The sequence below is a fragment of the Abramis brama genome, assembly GCF_963993115.1.
Source record: "Abramis brama genome assembly, chromosome: 10".
NCBI lineage: Eukaryota > Metazoa > Chordata > Actinopteri > Cypriniformes > Leuciscidae > Abramis > Abramis brama.
Genome location: NC_139972.1, coordinates 12,221,894 through 12,245,000, shown reverse-complemented (window position 1 = coordinate 12,245,000; position 23,107 = coordinate 12,221,894). Strand labels below are relative to the sequence as shown.

General features: G+C 36.6%; 1 protein-coding gene across 1 annotated transcript in view; it reads right to left on the bottom strand.

The window, feature by feature from the left end:
- The window catches only part of npas1 (neuronal PAS domain protein 1), a 45,919-nt gene that overhangs the window by 10,910 nt on the left and 11,902 nt on the right, over positions 1 to 23,107 (bottom strand). Inside the window, exons 3-5 of the mRNA XM_084126176.1 lie at positions 22,608 to 22,846; positions 9,914 to 9,981; positions 7,225 to 7,314 (exon numbers count right to left, since the gene is read on the bottom strand). Of these exons, the coding sequence (XP_083982302.1) occupies positions 7,225 to 7,314; positions 9,914 to 9,981; positions 22,608 to 22,846 (397 nt within the window). The remainder of the gene's footprint in view (positions 1 to 7,224; positions 7,315 to 9,913; positions 9,982 to 22,607; positions 22,847 to 23,107) is intronic.

Here is a 23,107-nt window from a genome sequence, read left to right as displayed (position 1 = left end):
GAACAAAAGAAAAACCTACAAGTCATTCTTAAAGGAATAGCTGAGACAAAAATAAAACGTTCTGTCATCATTTATTCACCCTCATGTCATTCAAATCAGTTTTCCTCCACCCGTGGAACACAAAAGCATGTCCAAGCTGCTCTTTACCATACAAACAAAAGTGGAAAGGGGACCAAGATGGTCAATATCTTTTTGACTCCAAGGCCCCCCATTGTTCACTACAATATTCAGGGGCCCAACATTCCTAGTTTCTGTCAGTTTAATTTACAGAAGAATCTTTCATTTGAAGCTTCCCACTTCCCTCTTTTTAACCAACGAATTTGCATGACTCTTCCAGTTGTTCATGATTTAATGGATAAGATCTAAGGGTGAGGATTTAAAAAATATATTTATAGTCAATTTCTACATGCTAAAATACTTAAGAGTTTGGCTTAACTCGAAAAATGTGTATTCATAATAAATTGCCTATGGATTTTTAAGATTGTATTAATTCACATGACTTCTTCAGGTCTAGAAATCACACTTTTAAAATTAGGCTACGTCATATATGCAGGTTTTCCAAGAAAGTAGGAATCCTGGTTCTTCAAAGAAAAACTAAGAAATATCTTGATTTGTATTTGCTTTAACTTATTTCAATGCCTCTTTTGTCCCTTTGGACTTTTTGGAGCATCTTGGTTCCCATTTCCACTTTTGTTTGCATGGTAAAGAGCAGCTTGTACTTGCTTTTGTGTTCCACGGAAAGGGGAAAATGGATGTGAATCACTATATAATTTAATTTCTATAACATTGTTAAATCTATACATTGTTGGTGTGTTAAGTTTTATGACGCTCAACTGTTTTGAGTTTCTTATACAATTTGTAAAAAGCAGCCTGTAGAATAAATTACATTTAAAATATATTATAAGTTATCTTGAGGCACGCTTTGTAAGTTTGCTGAGGCCCCCTAGTTATGAACCACTGTCCAATACAACCTAATGTGATTTTTTTTTTAATTGCAAGCATGAAGGAGATTTGACAGCAGTGACAGAAAAAAAAAAATCTTTAAAATGCATTTTGCATTTTCATATTATTTTGCACATTTATTTTATATGTATGGCTTTAGAAGACTACAGGAATGATCATATGGACTTCTATGTTACCTTTTAAGGGGGGGAATGAGCTTTCTTTGTTTGAAAAAAGAGCAGCCTGGACATTCTGCAAAACAGATCCTTTTGTGTTGCACAAAAGAAAAAGGCATACAAGACTGGATCCAGAAGATGAGTACATGATAACAGTTTTTTTTTTTTTTTTTTACAATATTCCCATAACACCTTACTTAACTAGTAAGGGTTAAAAATGGTGTAATTTGCATTTCTGCGACTCCTGGATCTATAAAAAAAAAGTAATCTGTGTGGGTCAGATTTCATTCTACAGTATCCTGATAAAAGGCCGGTTTCTCCCTCACACCCTTGTCTGTGGGACACAGCCATTTATTATGGGATTAGATCCATTTACGGAGGGATTTTAAAGGATTTTCCGCTGGCCGTCAAGGACACTAATGTGTGTGTGCAAGGCAGGTTGCATGCAAACAGAGGGAAGAGCAGAAAGGAGACGGTGGATGAAAAGCGGGGCTGTGTAATTGGGGATCAGTTGAGGGATGAATTGAGAAGAGTCTGGGGTTTTAAGCCTGTGTCGGCTAATTGAGAGGTAAAGGTGGAGGTAAATCCAGCAGACAGGTGGTCTGGCTTGGAGAACTTAATCTGATCCACAGTGCCTTGGAGAGGGATGTTTAGCTTGTTGGAGTGGCGCTGATGGGATCTCAGATTTTTGGAAGCAAGTAGACACCAAAGGTGCATGAAGGAGCTTTTGGGAAATCTCAATTAAAAGGATCCACTGGAGGACACTGGGTCTGTAAGAATGAATGTAACTGTGGAAAAAGCATGCACTATAGATTATAGGGGGACAAGAATAGCATTGGCAAGTCTTATTTACTGCAATGAATCTATTCATTTGGACAATTAGTTTCAAGGAGCCAGTTTCAAAAACACTGATTCATTTGAGTCAACACTGTAATAATTTGTCCTGAAATTCTCTTTAATTTAACCTGCAATTTTCCTTTATATATATTTCATTTTATATATAAAAAACATTGTCCATCTAACTGAAATTTGCTTATTTCAAAATGTATCTTTTAATTTTAATTTATTTAAAAAGGCCCATGGTATCCATTTCATTGCATTTTAAGAGGTTATGTCATGTCAAAACAGTGAAACTTTAAAAAGTAAATCTCAAGACACCTGCATTATATTCCATTTTGTTGCTCTCCATCTTGCTGTTTTTGAAAACAAAAACACGTCCTGTGTGAACGGCTCCTTGCTTATTCTGTGCTGTTGCCTGTGTGGTGGCCTGTAGTAGCGTGTCAGGGGCCGTTCACTGGACACGCTCTTGCATTCAAAATCAGCTAGATGCAGTGAAATGGACAAGAATGCATGTGACTTTTAAGCTTAACTGTGTTTATCTTGACACAGTCGTGCTCATGGTTCAACACAGAAATATATAGATATATACATATATATGAAGAGTTCAGATGTAAAAGCCTCTAAGTGCCATCTGAAAATTTCTTCTAGAATTGTCATTTTTATCAAGCTTGTATATTTAAGTTCAGTAATTTCACTTAAATGACAATTAATAGGCAATTTTCATTGCCATTTAAGTGAAATTGCTGAACTTAAATTTACGAGCTTGATAAAAATGATCATTCTAGAAGACAATTTCAGATGGCACTTAGAGGCTTTTACATCTGAACTCTTCATATACATATATATACACATATATATACACACACACACATATATATACATACATTCATATATATACATACATACACATATATATATATACACACACATACATATACATACATATATATAATATATATATATATATATATATACATACATATATATAATATATATATAGATATATAGATATATAAAACGTCATAGATCTGAAGGGATTGAAGACTGATGCAGAGGCGTCTTTTTCTGGTGAACAGGTAAGACATTTCAGTGGCTCAATAGGTAGCTAGATAACTTGTGATGTGTGATTGATCTGACAGAGCAATTGTTAGCTCTAAACATCAGTAAAGTGCTTTATTTTAAAAACGTTTACGTTTTTATTTTTGGCTAGAACAAATGCATGAATTCTTTTTTCCGGATATATGCCAAGTAGGACACTCTTCTTATGTCATGTCGATGTACTGTACAATGACCAGAGTTGCCACGTCTGCGCAACAAAACGGCCAATCAAAAATAGCCCAAATATCAACCAGCGGCAAGAGTTTAAAAGGAAGCCCAAGAGAAAACTGCAGACTTGGCAACACTGACATATATTGATGCATATAATTCTAATTATTAACTTTTCCCCCACCATTGACCGAAATTTCCATCATTTATGAGACAACGCTTCCCCGCCATTGACAGAATTTTTTGGGTGTTATTAAAAAGAAGAGGCTCTGTATTATATATTGCATATTTTGATATTCATACAACAAAATATTCTGGCGGCCATGAAACTAGTGAAAATGATAAAAAAAATGCTGGCGCTGACTATAGCAACTTTTTTCAAAAATGCTGGCGGGGGAAAGAGTTAACATAAATATATATATATATAATAATATATATATGTGTGTGTGTGTGTGTGTGTATTTTTTTTTTTTATATAGATCCTTTTATTTTATCATTTCATAATTACCTATACAGTATAAAATTAACATCCTAACAACCATAACAAGAACCCAAAAGAACAATTTGTTTGAAAATCAGACATCAGTAGAAAGGCTCTTCAAAGAACCAGAGAGATGTTGAAAGAGGAATGAGAAATAGAAAAGGTGAGAAAAGGTTGTTGGTAAGTGTTAAGAAGAGGGTTAAGAAGAGAGAGAGAGAGAGAGAGAGAGAGAGAGAGAGAGAGAGAGAGAGAGAGAGAGAGAGAGAGAGAGAGAGAGAGAGAGAGCAGGAGAGAGCAAGAGAAAGACATGATATAAATAATAGCTGGGATTTAATATGTATGAGGCGTCCGGGCAGTTGTCCACAACACTCTCTCAGTCTGCTTCTGACTGATGGGAGAGGAGCAAGAGAAGAGGACGAGGAGGAGGAAGAGATGGGGAGGAGGCAAGGTGATGGGTCTGCATACTAATCAGCCTAGGATCAATTTCCCACCCCATACACCCCTCCATATTTCCCAGATGCTGTGGCTCTGGCCGTGGAGAGGAGACGAGGGGCTAAGCTCCTAGACCTCCATCTAGGCCTGAAGCTTTGGCTTCTGTAGGGCAAGCAGTCTGGAAGCAGGCGTATCATCCCGCTTTCAGGGTTCCTGACCCTGCGTAATCCGCCTAAGGAACCCTACTGTCTTTTCGAGAGGTCACAAGGATTAACCAGAAGGGATGGCTCTATCTACGATGGCGTGTCATGACCTCTGACACAAGGTAACAAGTGGGGTCTTGTGCTTACAGTTAATGTATTTCCTCCTGTGTTGACCTTTAGAGACCCAGACAGAGGCCGGACTGAAGGGCCGTGGCCGTGTAAACTCGACCAGACAACAATAGAGAGCTGCAGTGATGGCATATTTTTGTAGACCAACCTGGAAGTTAGCATCACACTGGTTCCCTCGACAGAAACCCAATAGGATTTTTCTATTGGCTTTTGGATTGTCGCAAAAAATAAGCTGTGTGATCAACAAAAGTTTATGATACGTTCTGTCAATTAAGATAATTTTCGCAAATTAATTCAAAATAATATGCGCACATCCAAAAACTTTAGGCAGGTGCATGATCAGATAAGCACATTGCCACTGCTGCTCCCAAAAATCAATTTGATAAAATATATCCAAATTAAGCCTAAATACAATTGGCAGAAATAAGCCTTAGACTATAAACAAACTACACCACGGTTGCTCGACTTCAACATCACCACCACTAAGCTTCTGACAACTCTTTCAGTCTTTATAAAAAAATTAAAATAACAAAAACTTTTTCACTAAAAGTTTGAGATGTAATAGTTTACAAGAGTGCAGACTAGTGAGTAGATGAGTTTACCTGTTCGGCTGATGATGTTTAATGTCTCAAACAACCCCTATAGTCCCATTAAGCCACTTGTTAGCAACCGCCTTTTTCAAGACACGTAAAAGCACACTTGACTGAATTGATGTTTCTCGTGATTCTAAACACCTTTTGACCTTATGCTTAATTTGTTTAAAAATTCTGAACAAGTTTGAAAACAAAGAGTTGAGTCAAAGAGTTGCATGTCTTGTGCGCTTCATGTAAGTAGCACATTGTAGTATTGGTATTTTGTGTGGCATGTTTTTCTTTCTTTCTGTGAACTGTTCCAAAGTAAGTCATGTATGAATTCATTTTTTCAATTTGGACGCTGGCTAAAGGTGTGAGGCTGAAGGATTTCCCCACACATATTTCGCAGAAGTTGGTTAGATGAATACACTGTGTTGACCAACAGAAAACTGCTTAGGTTCATACATCGCTACACTATTGACATTAGACAATGGACCTATTTTTGTTTGTGAAATTTCACCAAAAATATGCTAATGTGATGCACCTTTAGAGGGTAGTTCCCTGTAAGCAGTGAGCATTGAAAACTTCTTCTGAATATGCCTCCTGCTTGTGCAGGTATTCAGGAATCAGAATTTGTCAATAATGAAACCGCAAGACGCCCATAAAAGGGTTTACCACTCACAATTCCACTGGTTTTCCTCAACCAACCAAACTCATTCACATCTATTTTCCCTCCTAAACTCACTATCTGTCTTCCCATCCCCCCTCAGACCCATCCGAGAGTGTTTGTGTGTGTGTGTGTATTCTTTTTTGCCACACAATCAATGTGGCTTTTAAGATGTCTATCGATTTGTTCCCGAGACAGACCCCGGCTCGCTGGAGCGATGCTTTGATTGCTGTGCGAGTAATTACTGTTATTATTTATGCATCTGGGTGAAATGGCAGGACTTAACATTCCCTGTACAAGAGGCCACAGGCAATCAACAGAGAGAAAGCACCTGGAGAGGCGAGAGACTCAAGATGGGAAGAGAGCTGGAGAAATGAGCACAGGGACGCAGGGAAATTCACAATATGCAAAAAACACAACCATAGATGAACACAGATGAAAGTATATTGCTGGTGTTTTATAGCATAAACCAGGACTGTCAATCGATTTCCGATTTCAGTCGAATTAGTTACACAATAGTTATAACAATAACTGCATATTTCAATATTTGTCCAAGTTAGATGCATATTGATCTTTCACACAAAAAGCGCTTCATCTATTTTTACAGAAAAACAATACTAAAATGTATTATGTACATGAATTTTTTTAAGTCCTCCTGCAGTCAATAATTCTATAACTAATCTTCGATAATCAAAATGACATATCTAAACATTCTTCCCTGTGATAATAATACTTCATGCCTTAAAATAGCTTGAATGTAACTCTAGTACCCTTGCTTCATAGTACATGGATCCATGAATATGGTTCGATTCAGCCGTTCATGTTTGAACCAGAAGCTGATTCAGAAGAACAAAATTGAAGAGCGAATTATACAGACTCGTCTATAAGTCAATGTATCAGAATGTTAATGTGTTTTATGTAATGCTCCATACGTCAGACACATAATGGTAATTGGTATGATTAGCCTTTGGCTTGACTACATTATCAAACAGCTAATAGTGTGTTAGTAATGTTACACAAACCATGTTCCTGTTCGCCATCTCAGAGTCAGACAGTTTCCTTCTAAAACTCAGTAAACTTAGAAACGCTTTGAACAACTGAACATCAGTGGAGAAAAGCATGAAGTTCATCATAACATTGTAATATGCATCATATACATAATTCACCGACTATATTGCTAACTGTACATGATTTTTCCTGTCCCTTCTTAAAGATGTTCTTGTGCTCACTGTGGAAAAGCCTCACTCCGCACATTGACGAGATTAGTTACATGTTTGTGACGGTAGGAAACAATGTTTTTGAGACTGTATTTGGTTCACTTCAGTTTTAAGGAGAAAATACTCAGCAATGGTGTTGACTTATGAATTTGCACATGGTTTGTCTTAAAAGCATTTTTGTTAAAAACATATAAACGACATTGAAGAGTTACCAAAATAGTTAGTTGCACTAAATTAACACATTAAATTAACAGCCCACGCATAAAGTATGCTACAATGTGTAAGCATTTCCGTCTCACCTGTGAGAGGCCAAGGTAGATGGACACAGTCTCTGAGATATACAGAAATCTGCCTTCTTGACTGACCACGAACACGAATCCATCCAGAGACTGCAAAGAGAAAAACACATCTGTAGCTGAAACTTTACATGTACTTTAGTATGTTACTCATCAAAACAAGTGTACTTCTTTAAAGCATGACAACAGATTATTCAAACATTTAAAATGCACTATAAAACTTAATTTGACATTATTACACAGTGCACTTTTGTGCACTCAAGTGTGTTAAGTCATGAAAATGTACTCTAAGTACACTTAAGTGAACTTATTTCATTAATATTGTATTATCTGCATGTATAGATTTAAAAAAAAAAATGCTTTTAAGATTTTAAGTCGATATAAGTCCACATGCAATACAATTAAAGGAGAACTCCAGTCAATTTTAACATTGAGCTCATTTTTTTGTAAATTTGGAGTGCTGTCAGTACAGAGAACAACGACAAAAATCGGTGTTGCCTACACCGTGTTATCCTCTTTTTAAAATTTGCACCCTGTTGACTTCAATGGGGCAAGTTTTAAACCTGCTTTTAGCCTCTTAACATCCTTGATGTGTCATTACAAGTGCCCAGCCAATGTGAGTGATTCCTTCAGAGTTAACACGGGTGAATCTGACTGCAGTAGATGTGAAAGATATGAATAAAAATGAAGTTAATTCGGCCAGCGCTCATACCTGTATTTACATCCTGTTTTCGGTCGAAGTCCACAGTAGTCGATTGTCAAGTTCTCCACTGTTGCTTAGTTACCTATGATCACGCGCGTGAACTCGACAATCGACTACTATGGACTTCGACCGAAAACAGGAAATAAATACAGGTATGAACGCTGGCCGAATTAACTTCATTTTTATTCCTATCTTTCACATCTACTGCAGTCAGATTCACCGTGTTCACTCTGAAGGAATCACTCACAATGGCTGTGCACTTGTAATGACACATAAAGGATGTTAAGAGGCTAAAAGCAGGTTTAAAACTTGCCCCATTGAAGTCAACAGGGTGCAAATTTTAAAAAGAGGATAACATGGTGTAGGCAACACTGATTTTTGTCGTTGTTCTCTGTACTGACAGCACTCTAAATTTACCAAAAAATGAGCTCAATGTTAAAATTGACCGGAGTTCTCCTTTAAGCATACAACTTTTTCACAAGGATTGACTGTCCTACCTAAAAGTAGCCTAAGTTTTGCACAACACTACACAATCACAGCCAGTCAGAATATATCTGATGTTTAATGTCAATATGAAATCAATCGATTGAAATGACTTTCTTCTTCAGCTGATGTCATCAGACCCACTTATTTTCAATTTTTTATTTTATTTTTTGCATATAGACACCGCTTTTCATGATGTGATGCCTAAGGAATAACATCAAGTTTTTTCCCCTCATTAATTATCATCTTTCACTTAGAAATGTCACCTTACGGATGTAAAATTGGTTGTGAATGCTGTTTTATACAGCGTCGCAGAAATATGAGAGATGGCGTTTAAAATTTTAGTGGTGTAACACTTCAAACTTAAACTAAAACTAACCAACAAATAAAGCCTGAACCAGCCAAATCAATACTGCTGAACAAATCTCAAGATTTTTATGGAATCAAGTCTATGGCTGTAGACATAAGCATCGACTTCAAAGGGAAAACAACATGAGGGAAGAATCAAATTGATTTAGACAGAAACCACAACATCTTCCCCTGACTTCAAAATACACTGGTACACCAGAACAGCGCTTGGCAGATAAAAAGTGTACAGTCATCCAATTACAGGACTCATTTAAAGAATAATATTAATTGTAATAACACACAGGCACGAGTGAAGCAGAGTGGGCACTTTAGTTGAGAACGACTGATGTTGTTGCGGCGGTAATTTATGCAAGTGACGAGTTCACTATGCAAATGAGAGTGGACCGGAATGACGGGAATCTTGGAAATAAAGCGCAATTATGTAGTTATTACTGACAGAAGACGAGACAAAGAATCATAAGGATTTTCAGAAGTTTTAATTTGATTTCTATCAGCGCCGTCCCTCTTTGAACATTTTACTTTTTTTTCTCAAGGTAACCCTTCTAGTAATAAAAAAAAATTATCTTACAAATTACTTTTTTTCCCCTTTTTTTTAAGTCAGACAGCCAAATTCCTGTACTTATGGCATATTGCTCATCATTTTAAACAACAAGACATATTTACAAAAGCGACCTCAAAACAGTTCTGACACAACAAGACATTTATGCATTGCAGAGTTGCATTAGGAAATGCAGCATTAGACTGCATCTATTTGATACTGTAAAAACTGTAATATTGTGAAATATTATTACCATTTAAAATGACTGTTTTCTTTTTTAATGTTTTAAAAAGTAATTTATTCCTGTGATCAAAGCTGAATTTTCAGCATCATTACTCCAGTCTTTAGTGTCACATGATCCTTCAGAAATCATTCTAATATGCTGATTTGCTGCTCAAGAAACATTTCTTCTTATTATTATCAAATGTTACTTTTCTTAAATCAAAATTTCAGCATTTATTTGAATAGTGTTGAAAACAGTTTCCACAAAAATATTAAGCAGCAAATAATAATTTAATTGTCACAGTCACATACTGTAAAAAGATGCACATCACATCTCATATTTACATATTTATTTTATTTAAATGAGTCATATTTACCTGCAGTAGATGAGCTCCCATGTGCTGTTCAAATATGTCAGTGACCAACGAATGACTTGTTCTTCGTACTGCATAAAAAAAAGAAATAAAAAAAATGCAATCACGTTTCAGAAGCTGTTTAAAGCCAAACATGTGTCATTTTACTATTTAAATTAAAAGTTGTATTACTGTGATGATACTCTCAAACATATTCATAATAATAATAAAAGTTCCAAGCTCTTTAACAAAACAAAGCAGAACAGCTGTAATATTCTCAAACATTGACACATCTTGACAGTCACACTCTTTGGTTACTACAGGAGGAAACAGCTGATAATAGCATTAAGCAGCTGTTAATACACCCTCCCAGTTCTTTACTGGTATTTCAGAGAGACTATCAAAGACAGCGAACGTCAGCGCCGCTGAGGTTTATTGGGCTGATAACACAGACAGAGACATGCTAATTCATCCTCAGTACACAACTGCATCCTGGGCGGCCTGTCATCACAAACAAACAAATTTACAAATCACACAAATGACATTCGAGGTGCATTTCAAACATGCCTCGCTCTGATCTTCCGCTGTGGAAGCCCAGCTGAAATTCCCTGCACTCACAGCAGGACGTGCGCGAGTGTGTGTGTGTGTGTGTGTGTGTGTGTGTGTGTGCGGCTGGGATGCTTGTGGCAATCAATAAGTGTTTTGAGAGGATGACAGCGTTTGTCTGAGTTGCTACTAAACAGAAGACGGACCGTGAGCTCACTTCTATAAACCTTTTTCCCGTGGTACTCCTGCCACAAATCAAGTGTTCGCCTGACAAAATACACACCTTCAGAAAAGCGACGTGAACAGATACACAAATGAAAGGTCTAGTTCTAGCACACCTACAAATGCCATTTATTCACATTCTTGTCAACCCTTGTGGAAAAACAAGTGCACTTTAACACACTCAAAGAATTAGCCTCTTAGAAAGAGTTTTACTACTGAAATGAAATACTATGAAATAATATGAATTATACCGTGGTCTGTCTGAATACTCGATTCTGATTGGCTGGAAGGTGTGCAATAAAACAGTTTAGTTCCAAGTCAGTTTAACTTTCAGTAATAAAAATAGCTTCGCTACATTATATTTCTTAGCAATGAGGGGGTTACATCACTTTGTTTTCTAGCCTAATAGAGAGAGAGATGCTGAACAGATGGATGTATGAATCTCTCTCTCTCTCCTTCTCAATAATTAATTCAAATAAATGTAATCTTACACACTACTTTATCTCTGTGTCTGATTTAAAGCAGACAGAATGTTAGATCTAACTGTAGCCGTAACTGATGAAAATAACCGTCAATTTTACCCTTCCGGGCAAATATTGTGCTGAAAACATCAATAACAGCTTGAAGTTGTCAATGCTGGTAAATGACCATGGTATAAGTGGGATAATCCACGGCTAGCCGTGCATTAAATTATTTTAATGTACTTTGCGCCAGTTGGTTCTATGCCTCCACGTCGTGCATTAAAATCGTTTAGCTAGCCGTGGATTGTCCCTTACATAATACATATATAAGGATATACTAAAGTGCGATTAATTTCAGACAATTAACTGCATGTTAAGTGCAATTAAATGACAATGTATTATAGTTTAAATTTATATTAAATGCAGTTAGCTTAACTTTAAAGTGCTTTTTTACTCGCTTAAGTAGGACTTAAGTACATCTTTATATATAATTTAATAATTACTTCTATAATCGTTGAAATGTGTCTACTGTCAAATGTACTGATAAGCATTTATGGTCAACTAAAATAAACTTTAATGTTCTATGTAAACTTGTAAGTTAATTATTTAAAAATATTTGTAATTACACATTTATAGATCTTATGTGCCAGAGAAACAAACACGCAAAATCTTTAGAATGTTGTGTTTTGATCTTCTGTTTTTTGCAGAAGCTTTGTATGGCATCGCTGTCGAAGAGTAATTAGCTGGTGGATTTACTTATTGTCGAGTTAACAAAGTATTGTTTGATATGTTTGAAGCAGACGTCAAAATAAAATTTAGTAGACCGGGAAGTTTTTAAAATGAGTGGTTCATTCATAAATCCGTAAGATCTTACCTTTATGCTGTGGAAATGCAAACTGTGCAGTGCTGAAAAAGGGCGGAGCTAATGTTGCAATTCAGTACATTTACAATAAATTAATTTTGAATTAAATAACACACTATAGATCAAATTAAAATCAAGTACTTGTGCTTTAGTATGTTAGTCAACATCAAAATAAGTGGACTTCTGTAAAGCACGACAAAATATTAAAACAATTATTTAAAACGTACTTTAAAGTAAAACTTTGCATTTGACGTAAAGTGCACTTTTTAAAACGTAAGTGTGAAGAAACAGTCATGAAAGTGGCCTTTAATTTTACAGGTTTTTTTTAAATGTACTATTTGAAGTACACTACAAGTGCACATTCAATAAAATTAAGCACACTTCTCTTTCAAAAGGGAATCCAAATCTGACTGTCATTATTACTCATTTGATAATCTTCCTCTCTTTTGTAAGTCCTTAATACGCAAAAAACGCAATCACAATTTAATATAATTTAATATAGTTGTATGGACCACTTTTATGATACTTATTATGGTGCTTTTTAGTCATTTTTGGAACAGCCCTTGTCCCCTTTTATTTTCATGTGGAAAGGAGCAGCCAGAACATTTCACAAAATAGCTCCTTTTGACTTCCACTGAAGAAAAATAAAATAAAATAAAAAATTTTTTTTACAAACATTAGCACATTTAAACATTAGAACACACTGAAAATAACACACATAGATGAGTCCCTGCACCCAAACTACACACCCCAAAACTCAGTGGCACTTTAAGAATGGGGTCCCCTCACAGGAATATCAATGAGTCTGTCCCATTCAGAGGCCTGAAAAGGGGGTCTGGCGCAGAAAGCGGGATCACCACTCAGTACTTGTGGGTACACAGAGCACTGCTTGTTCGTCTTTGGGGGTCACATGCTTGTTGACGACTGAATAGTCAAGCAACCCCCCTCATCCAAACACCGTGGGTCTTCCCACAGGGCTGTGAGTGATGCAGTCGAGCTATAGGGCAGGGCTGACAGGAGCCATACTGCCTGATGGATGGACAATAGTCGGCCCTCATTTCCCAAAGTCAGTCGCAACAGCAGAGGCTAATGCGAAGTCGAACCGGGCCCAATAGGGCAGAGGATGAGAATGATGGTGATGTTCCTCAGACTGAGGGTCCAAAGGATCTATTTGATAAAGCAAATCTGTTAGTATTGGATACTTTAATGATTACAATTCGGTCATGACAACTCTCTTGAGAGATTGGTATGGTAATAGAGATTGGCATGGTAATGGATATGGCAATGTTAATGTATTTGGTCTTGGCGGAATAGATCTGCTACGCTGCTGCTGCTGCAGAGCAAGTACAGAGACTTGCTACTGCCAATACATTCACGGACACTGCTGTAAGCATGTAAGACATGCTGCTGCTACTGCACATGTAACATACTGTACATGAATCAACCCCCGTAGCAGATCTATACAGGTGGAGCTGGGGAAGAAGGAGGGTTTCTGGAAGCGCGCTGCAGACTGTTAACAGCAACACTACCGATGCAACAGCAACCAATCAGCTGTGCCATGTAGATAATGATGTGATCGCTACCAAATAAGTAGCCTGCGCCATTTAGTTTCACTGATGATGCGTCCCAGCGCATCCATAGGATGCATCTTTCAACTAATATAAAATGTATTTATATTTATTTAAAATATGATATATTTAACTTATATATATATAAAAAACTCTTTCAAATGTAATATTGTAATATTTCATATTTTGTAATATTAATATTGTAATATTTAAATCTTGTCATGTATTAATTGCAAGATTTAATTTGTGTGTGTATATATATATATATATATACACACACACATTAAATCTTGCAATTAATATATGACAAGATTTAAATATTACAATTATAAACAATTACAATTTACATATTTAGGAAATACTTGTTTTCAAGGCATTTATTGATTTAAGTTTTGTTCTGAAAATTGTTTTTAATTGTTTTAAGCATAGACCTCACAAAATTGTGTTACATTAAATATTAAAGATTCTCAATATTTAATTTGAACAAATGTTTTATCATCTTACACAACAATTTCAATATTTTTTACTAGAAAACATGGCAAATAATTGTTCTTCTATGTATTCTATTGTGTCAGCTTTCATCTCATTTTGTTTATTTTTAGAATTTTTAGAGAAACATTTTAGAGAAACATTTTAGAGCAAGTTTTAAACATGAATCCTAACTGAGAATGAGAAACCTCTGCGTAATAACAGGTTCATGTTGATTCCAGCTTGACTCGTGGGTCAGCTTTGAGGGTCTTTGGGACGTTGAAGCACAATAATGAATGAAATAACTAAAGTCGACTTTCTTCTCCTCCACACTCAGCTCATTTTGACTCTTTCATTTCTTTCCTATTTTCCTTCTCCCCCTCCTTCAAGCTGACAACCTTTTAACAAAGTTCGAAGGTTACTATGGAAACTGCAAGGTTGGCCTTTCATTCCATGTTCGCTTGCTCAGTCCAGTTGGCTGATGGGAATCGTAGGCCGATCGCCTAGCAACTTGTTTATAGGGCTGTGGATGTAAAGCGGTCTGTGCTCCCCCACCTCTAACCTCACGTATGAGACAGGAGGAATGACTCTCAGACAGACGAAAAGAGGCAGAGAACGCGTCTCCAGTCGCAATGTCCCTCTCCGCTGCAATTATCCTTTCACTCTGCCATCCCTCCCTCTCTTTCTAAGCTGTTACCTCTCTCCTAGCACGGTCGAACATAATTTGAGTGCAATTAACGTCCCTTAAAAGCCCTCAGTGCTTTAAATGCTTGAAAATAGGAGAGACAGACATAGAGAGCTGGCAGGAGGGAGAGTAAGAGAAACAAGTGAAAAGGAGAAAGAGAGAGACAGTGTGAAAGTCAAAAACAAGACTGTCACAGAGAGTGCGAGACCTGGACAAAAGGAAATGTGTGCGAGTCAGAACTTAATCAAAATTCAAAAACTGTATGAACATTGCAGCACTGATCTAAGCTGATAACATTTCATCTTCACAGTTACAATAATAGCTGCATTTTTACAATATCTGAAGACAATGTGACAATGTTGGTGCTGGCCAACGCAAAACTCAGCACCACATTATTGAATCATAAAAAGCTTTTTCTTTTGTCTTGTTTCACATTAAAAACATCCAAACATCTTTAAAATATAATACATGTACACGAGAAGCAAAATTGTGAAAGATAATACAACAAAGAATATATCAAAAGAACATGCAAATACAATATCAAAAGATGCTGTCTTCTTTTAATAATAAACCTCCCTAAATGTATTTAAAACTATATTTTTTTATTTTTTTATTTCATTTCATTTCATTTAAAACAAGAACATTTTAAGTAAATGAATCTTGTTTTAATGATGTTTAGACATTTTTACTGGAAAGCAACTGTGACTGACATGATCATTTTAATTGAAAAACAAATATGTGTAATATAATAATGTTATATGAATTAAGTTTATTTTACTGATCTTGTTTAAAGAATAAACCTAATTAAATTGTATTTAAAATATTGTGGTTATGTCCCATCAGCTCGGATTCGAGTCTTGGTGACTTAATAATCTAAATAATTAAAAAAGATTCGGTTTTGTGCTAGTCTGACGAAATCCTCCAGCGTCCGTCCTGTAGTTGCCGGGTTCCACCTTGTATTTAGATGCATTTTGGTCGATCGGATCACAAGTGGAAGACGCTAAATACAGGTGTAAACGGGGTCTAAAAAGTTTTGAGCTTGTCCACTTTCAATCACTTCCAGAGGTAGTCAAAAACGCATTCGACCGGATTGCTTTCGTAGTGTAAACGCTCATGTAGTCGAATGCGTTTGAACGGCCACAAAGGACCGCCTGCTCTCCATCTACTGACCTAATGCTTTAGACATTATGGGACACGCGCTAGCCAGACGAGATTTAAACTCTGTCAACTAAAGACACAAGATTGGTTTGAAGACTAAAAATGTATCAAGCACAATGTTCTCTCACCATTCCTGATTTTTAACACACACTCACTCGTGTTCGGCTGTCAGAGCAAAAACCAAAGCATGTGTTTTCCGTCATCTCTGGTCGTGTCGAGGTTATTCCGTCAATTAGATAGAAAGATCTGAAAAACTCCATACATTTACCCACCCATAGGCCCTCCCCTTGAAAAAAATCAGGACAGAAGTGGTTGAAAGTGGACAAAAGAGACTTAAACACCAGGTGTAAACGAGAATGTTTCCCTCGTCCACTTGTGATCCAATCGCCCAAAACGCATCTCAATACCAAGTGTAAACAGGGCCTTTTGCAGTTTTCCTCTGCACCTTGGATACTCGCTCTATCCAATCATGATATCCTTTTTCTAGTGATCTTTCCCTTTGAAATGTGTGACCGACCAAAGTACGACAGACACGGTTTCATCGTTTGTACTTTGAGTGGCATTTCTGGTCGAAACTATCTGGATTTCTTCTCCGTCAAGCTCAAATTTATCAAATTTAAGATCTTGGTCTTAATGTTTAGTTCTAGTCCCATCTCTGACTTTCCTCAGCAGATGGTCCATATCTTCCTTTGTTTCAGGCAGTAGTGTCGTGTCTTTGGCATTGTATATCAGTCTTCCACCTATTCCAATGTTATCCCCCTCTTATGCCCGGTACACACTGTAAGATTTTGGGCTGTCCCAGACGAAAGATGACCAATCGTGACGATTTCTGTGGTCGTGGCTCCTAAACAGTGGTCCTACGCCGTACAGTGAGAGATGTTCAAAGACGGCTGTTGTCACGACCCAAAGATGACTAGCCCCTAGCCATGACCGCATCCATATTCTCCTCTTTCGTTTTCCTCCTCTATTTTTCAGCGCACATAAAAAAAACACACAATTGCCACAGTGCGATTCATCTTGCTCTATTTGTTTACCACTCCAGTAGCTCATGCTGATGATGTTTTATTCCTCTATACTAATGATTCAATAGGTGCCAAGTTTATTAGATCCATGACAAACAGTGTGATTTGTAATGGTCTTATAGGATTGCCGAAATCGCACAGTCTGTAGTAGGCATTAGGGATGCACCAAAATGGTCTGTCTTCAAGAAGCTGCATGATGCGAGATATCATTCAGGTGATAGAACAGAACAAATGGTTATGGATGAGTTATGCACCAGAGTTTGACCCTAAATATGAGCAACAGTAATCATGCTTGACTAAGCAAATGCCACTAACTAATAACAAACTGTCCAAAAATAGTTTGGAACTGGAGCCGCTTGTTTTGTACTTGATCTGCTGATCCGCATGCATTGCGGGATAATATATGTGCATGTATCCTTTTAAGGGCCATAGGTCTGACGGTCAGACATAAAAGGTTTAATCACCCCATTATCCATAAAGACTGTCATTCCCCTGCAGAGCCTGTACAACTACACACTCACACGCAAATACACACACACAACACATGCATACGCACAAGCTCATAAAGAGATAAAATATCACTTTTTTTGTGTCACAGCCATTTTACTTTTCCTCTTGTCCCTCCATTACTCCTCGTCTCACCCTCCCCGTCTCTTTCGCTCTCTCTTCCTCCCTCTTTCACTCTCGCCCTGTGTGAAGGTCATGCAATTGATTTTCCTCTGTCTATTCATTTTTCAGTCCTGGTTTTGAAACGTGGGAAGCAGACAAAAGCCATACCACCCCCCCCCCCATCAGCGCGCACAGCCTCCCCTCCCCCGCTTCACGCCACTCGCACCCGCCGTCAGCGTCCGCCCTGAGAGGAGCCCGACCCGGACTCACATTCCTGCACTGCAGTTTGAGATATGCATCATGGCCGTACCGGCTCAGCTCATTCCAGCAAACCGCGTCACCAGGACACACTCACTGAACAGCTGCCACTATTTCAGTGTGAAAACCTGCGTCGTACCCTCTAATCACTCGCAATTCATTTTAATCAGGAGCTGAATGTGCTAAAATAGCATTTTGCTATTTTTAATTTACGACATTGTCTTTCTTTTTAGTGCAAATGGCTACATAAATTAAGTTTATTATTATTGCGGCTTATTTAAAAAACTCTAAGCTGTAAGCATGGAATTAAATGATTAAAGGATTTAAAGTGATTTAAGGGAGTAAAGAGAAAGAAAGTGAACAGTAAAAACTAGAATTTATTAAGTAATTCATTTGAACTATTGGCAAATAATATATATTTTTCAAAGGGGTCATGACATGTATTTTTTATTTTATTTGATTATGTACCTTGAGGTTCACTTATAATGCTAATAAAAGAATTAAAAATAAAACAGATACCCTCTTGTCTGAAATGATCAGTTTAAGGCGTGTCAGTAAACGGCCACTGTTATGATTGGCTAACATCATTGCATAGGAAACAGTATCAATGCCCACTCGCTATTGCAAGTGTTTTGAAAACATTATCCACATAAAACAACCATTTACAGACTAAGCATTATGAAATCATTTACTATGGTTTTTGATGCTAAGATCCAATAGAGCTGATCTGTCAACAAACGTTTCTTTGTGAAGCCTCCGTTACACTGTGCCTCGTTTACTAAGTAAAATGCTCCGAAACAAACATATAATCCTTCAACGCATCTTTCACCGTTAAAACCGTTGCACTTGAATTTGCGCTGTTTATGTGACAGTAAAGCCTGCCTTCTTTGGCTTGACTGGCCATATCAATGGGGGTTATGTGCAACAAACTTCCAAATTCTGTAAAATGGGTTGCATCGCTTACGGTTCAGGTCTTTTGTATGTGCTTTGCTAAATATAGAGCCGTTTTACTCAAGATACTGTCAAAAAGTGTCCATAACGTGTCCATTGTATAGTAAGATTGATTTCTAAAACATTAAGATATTTAATTATTTTAGTTTAAGTTAATGTGCTTTTGTCATTTTTATTCATTTTTTTTCTATATAGCTTTAATTTATTTTTATAGTAGTTTTAGTAATTTTAGTACTTTAACTTATTTTATTTCAGTTAGTTGACAAAGTAACATTTCTATTTTTTTCTAATATATATATATATATATTTTTTTTTCAGTTTTATTTCAATTAATTTTAATAGTTTTAGTTAACTATAGTAACCCTGCCCTGTACAGTAAATCATCCTGTACAGTTTTTTATTAATACTATATATGTGTGGTGGGTATTCACAAATAACCTTCATACTACAGCTGAATGTACGGCATGTAGTTTCTAAAGACATTTATTTCTTTTAAAACAGAACTTTAGTTCCTGATTGTGGGTTAGTGTATGATAAAAGGACGGTTTGCCTTACTTCAGCAATCTGTTGCAGTAGATATTCTCAAGCGTGACGATCATGATGTGAGACTCTCGTCTGTATCATATCCTTTGGTTTCTCTTAGCTGTCTACATTCATCAACTCTCAGGTGGCATTTGAGTCTACACAGTTCCACACACACCTATATCATAGTCTGGCCCTGTTCACTTCCTCATAGGTATGTTTATCTACTACACAAACACAAATACACACACATCCACACACCTAATTGTGGCCTAGTTGTTTCCCCTCAGTAATAATAGCAATTAGACAACCCTTGTAATTACGCTCTCCTCGTTATATAGTTAATTTCTGTAATTACAAATCACACAGATAATTTCGTCTACCCTTTGTGTGTTTTTTCTTTCTATCCTGTTATCCTATGCATTTGATTGAGTGGGTGTGTGAGGGACATTAGCTCTGTTCCAAAATCTACTGAGCTGCCTATCTAGACAGCACTTTAAGGCATCACACGCATTTCTCGTAAGGATTGAGCTCTATTTGTGTGTCACATGAGTTGCTGTCTAGATTGAACACAGTGCTGGTGTGAAATGATGCTACATTTTTAGAAAAATCCAGCATAAGGTATGTTTTGCATGCTGGGACCAGCAAAGGATGCTGGTTGCTGGTCTTGCTGGTCACCAGCATGGGAAGTGGGAGTGCTGGTGGACCAGCTGACTAGTTTAGCTGCTCCACCAGCTAAACCAGCACTTTACCAGCTCTAACCAGTATAAACCAGCCTGGACCAACATGGAATTGATGCTGGTTTAGAACACAATAAACAATTCAGTTCCTTCAGCATCTTTTTTTTTTTTTTTTTTTTTTTTTTTGGTGTAGCAAAATATATATATTTATTTTATTTTTTTTGTGTAGCAAAATATTTATAAAAAAAAAATTATGCTGTTCATTACTATATTTATACAAATTTGGGGTATGTAAGATTTTTTTTATGTTTTTGAAAGAAGTCTCTTCTGCATTTATTTGATCAAAAATTCTGTAAAAACGGTAATATTGTGAAATATTATTACCATTTAAAATAACTGTTTTCTATTCAAATATATTTTAAAATGTAATTTATTAATGAGATGGCAAAGCTGCATTTTTTAAATACACTTTAAAAATGTAATTTACTCCTATGATCAAGGCTGAATTTTCAGCATCATTACTCCAGTCTTCAGTGTCACACATCCTTCAGAAATCATTATAATATGCTGATTTGCTGCTCAAGAAACATTTCTGTTCATCATCAGTGTTGAAAACAGTTTTACTGCTTCTTATTTTTCAAGATTCTTTGATGAACAAAGTTCAAAGAACAGCATTTATTTGAAATATACATATTATGTAACACTACAGATGTCTTTTCTAGCACTTTTGATCTATTTAATACGTCCTTGCTGAATAAAAGTGCTAATTTCTTCCAAATAAATAAATCAAATCTTACTGACCTTTGAACAGCAGTGTACTCATTAATATTAATAAGTCCGTTTGCTAGTTTTGATATTTTAATTATAAATTCATCTGTTATCAGATAACCCTGCTATTAATATATAATCAAATTTTATAGTTTATGTCAGTTATTGGTAATATACATTTAAAAATTCTCCCTTAAATAGTGTAATTAACCACATTTTGGTGGTAGTTTACTACATTTCTAAAGGATTGACTGTTGAACACACCTAGTAAGTCACAGTAGACAGCAGACAGCAAAGCTTCTCACTAGGCTTTGAAACAGACAAAAACAGCAAGCAGAAAGAGAGACATTTGTCCTGGTATTTTAACAGGTCCGAATCGCTTTGATGCGGCAGGTATAATGAGGCTCGCAGGCGGGCTACAAAAGAAGCATCTCTCAGAAACAGACTTCTTTGGTCTGGCCACTTGTTAACAAGCTTCAGCTCTGGCTCTGGCTCTTTTGTTCATCCCCGCCGGCTTCCACACAGGCAGCGGCTAATTGGCTGTTAGATCTATTGTTCACTTCACAATTGAGATGAACCTATCAGAGGATGTAATGAATGACTGAGCGTATTTGAGAAGCCAAATGACCCTGCTCTCAAATAAAACTCAAATGACAGAGCGAGCCTCCCTCAAAAAAGAGACAATATGTATCCCGATGACAGTGGATTTTGCTCCTACAATCCGTGTACAGTCTGTATGCTGCAATAAGTTGGCAGTGAACTAGCAAACGCATTATTTCAGATGAGGCGTGTTTAACTCCGCATGACTGCGAGTGATTACTCTTGTGGCGCAATCTCAATTACTTTTCTGTGTGTGTGTGTGTGTGTGTGTCGTTCTGTGTGTGCATGTGTAAGCGCTCTCTCTGCTTCTCCGGCAATTTTCGACGTGAGAGTGTCCCAAGTGACGTACACAGGCGACCTATAAGACAATAATAGCCTATTCCATTTAAATTCATAATTTAAATTAATAACGCATTTGTATTCATCGACAGGCCGCCACTGTCATGTTCGAATTGAGTTTTGTTGTGGTTCACTCGAAGTCATCTCCTCTGTTAATGGCACCTCAAATACAAATCGCCGTCAGGCTTGATGCTGTCGATGAAAGCCTCATATAAATCTGCCTCAAAATATGTGATGTAGTGAGGACCGCGCATCTTTTTTGTGTTCCTGGGGTATCTTGAGACAATCAAAGCCTGCTGTATCAAATGGAACAAAGGTTTCAAGGAAAAAACCCGTTTACGAAGCAATACTGAAAAAAATGACTTTTTGAAATGAAAAACTGAAAAAAGTATTTTCCTTCAATTTATGTGAAATGTAGGCCCAATTTAAAAAAAAAAATTGTCATTCAAGTTTAACAAATACAAACCAACAACTGGTCCCAAACTAGTTGCCATTTCATACACATATACATACATACATACACACACACATACACACACACACACACACACATGTATATATATATATATATATATATATATATATATATATATATATGTCCCAAATTTGAGCAACAGGCAAATAAATCCATCATTATATAAAATTAGAAATAATATTATTAGAAATAATAAATAATTAGAAAATAAAAATTAAAAATTATGAATTAATGAGATTGTTTAACAAATTAAAGAACAATATATGTATGATAAAAAGTATAAAGTTAACTTTTATTTCACATAAATTATCAAAATTTTCAATATTGCTTAATAAACGGGTGTTTTAATAATACATTTTTGAAATAACACCCGTTTATGAAATATACGTTGTTAAATATATTTCAACCTATATAAATCCCAAAGGATTGAAAAACCTGAACCTGTTCGTCCATTCTAATTTCTTTGGCATATTAAGTAGCCAGTCTAAACATTCACATTCTCTAGGTGTAATGATCATGCTTACCCTTGTTGCAGTTGTTCTCTCCCTCCATTAGAGGGCTCCAGGGTGGGTCTCCCTGGCTGGCAAAGTGTCTCATGTGCAGGTAACTGATGGTGAGGCGGATGATTGAGGCCTTGTCCAGCTGGCTGGTAATCGCCCCGGGGAGGGGAAGCATCTTCGCCAGCTCGAAGAACTCAAAGTTCTCCTTACCCCGCCGAGAACGAGCTGCATTGCGAGACTTCTCCTTCCTCAAATTCTGCAAGCTGGTGAAAGAATAAGACAGGACAGAGAGGAAGAGAAGAAGAAAGAAGACAGTGAATAATACACAAAGATAATGTACAGGGTGGTGAAGGCGAGTTAGTGTTGTTCAACTACAGTATTCATTAATGTTTTACTGCACATAACATCAAGGGTGCGATATGGTTGCAGGCATTAACCAGAAATAAGAAACTCCGATTTTATAAATGCAATATATAGTGATATATATTTATTACAATGTTAGATTGGTTTTTAGGTAGAGTATC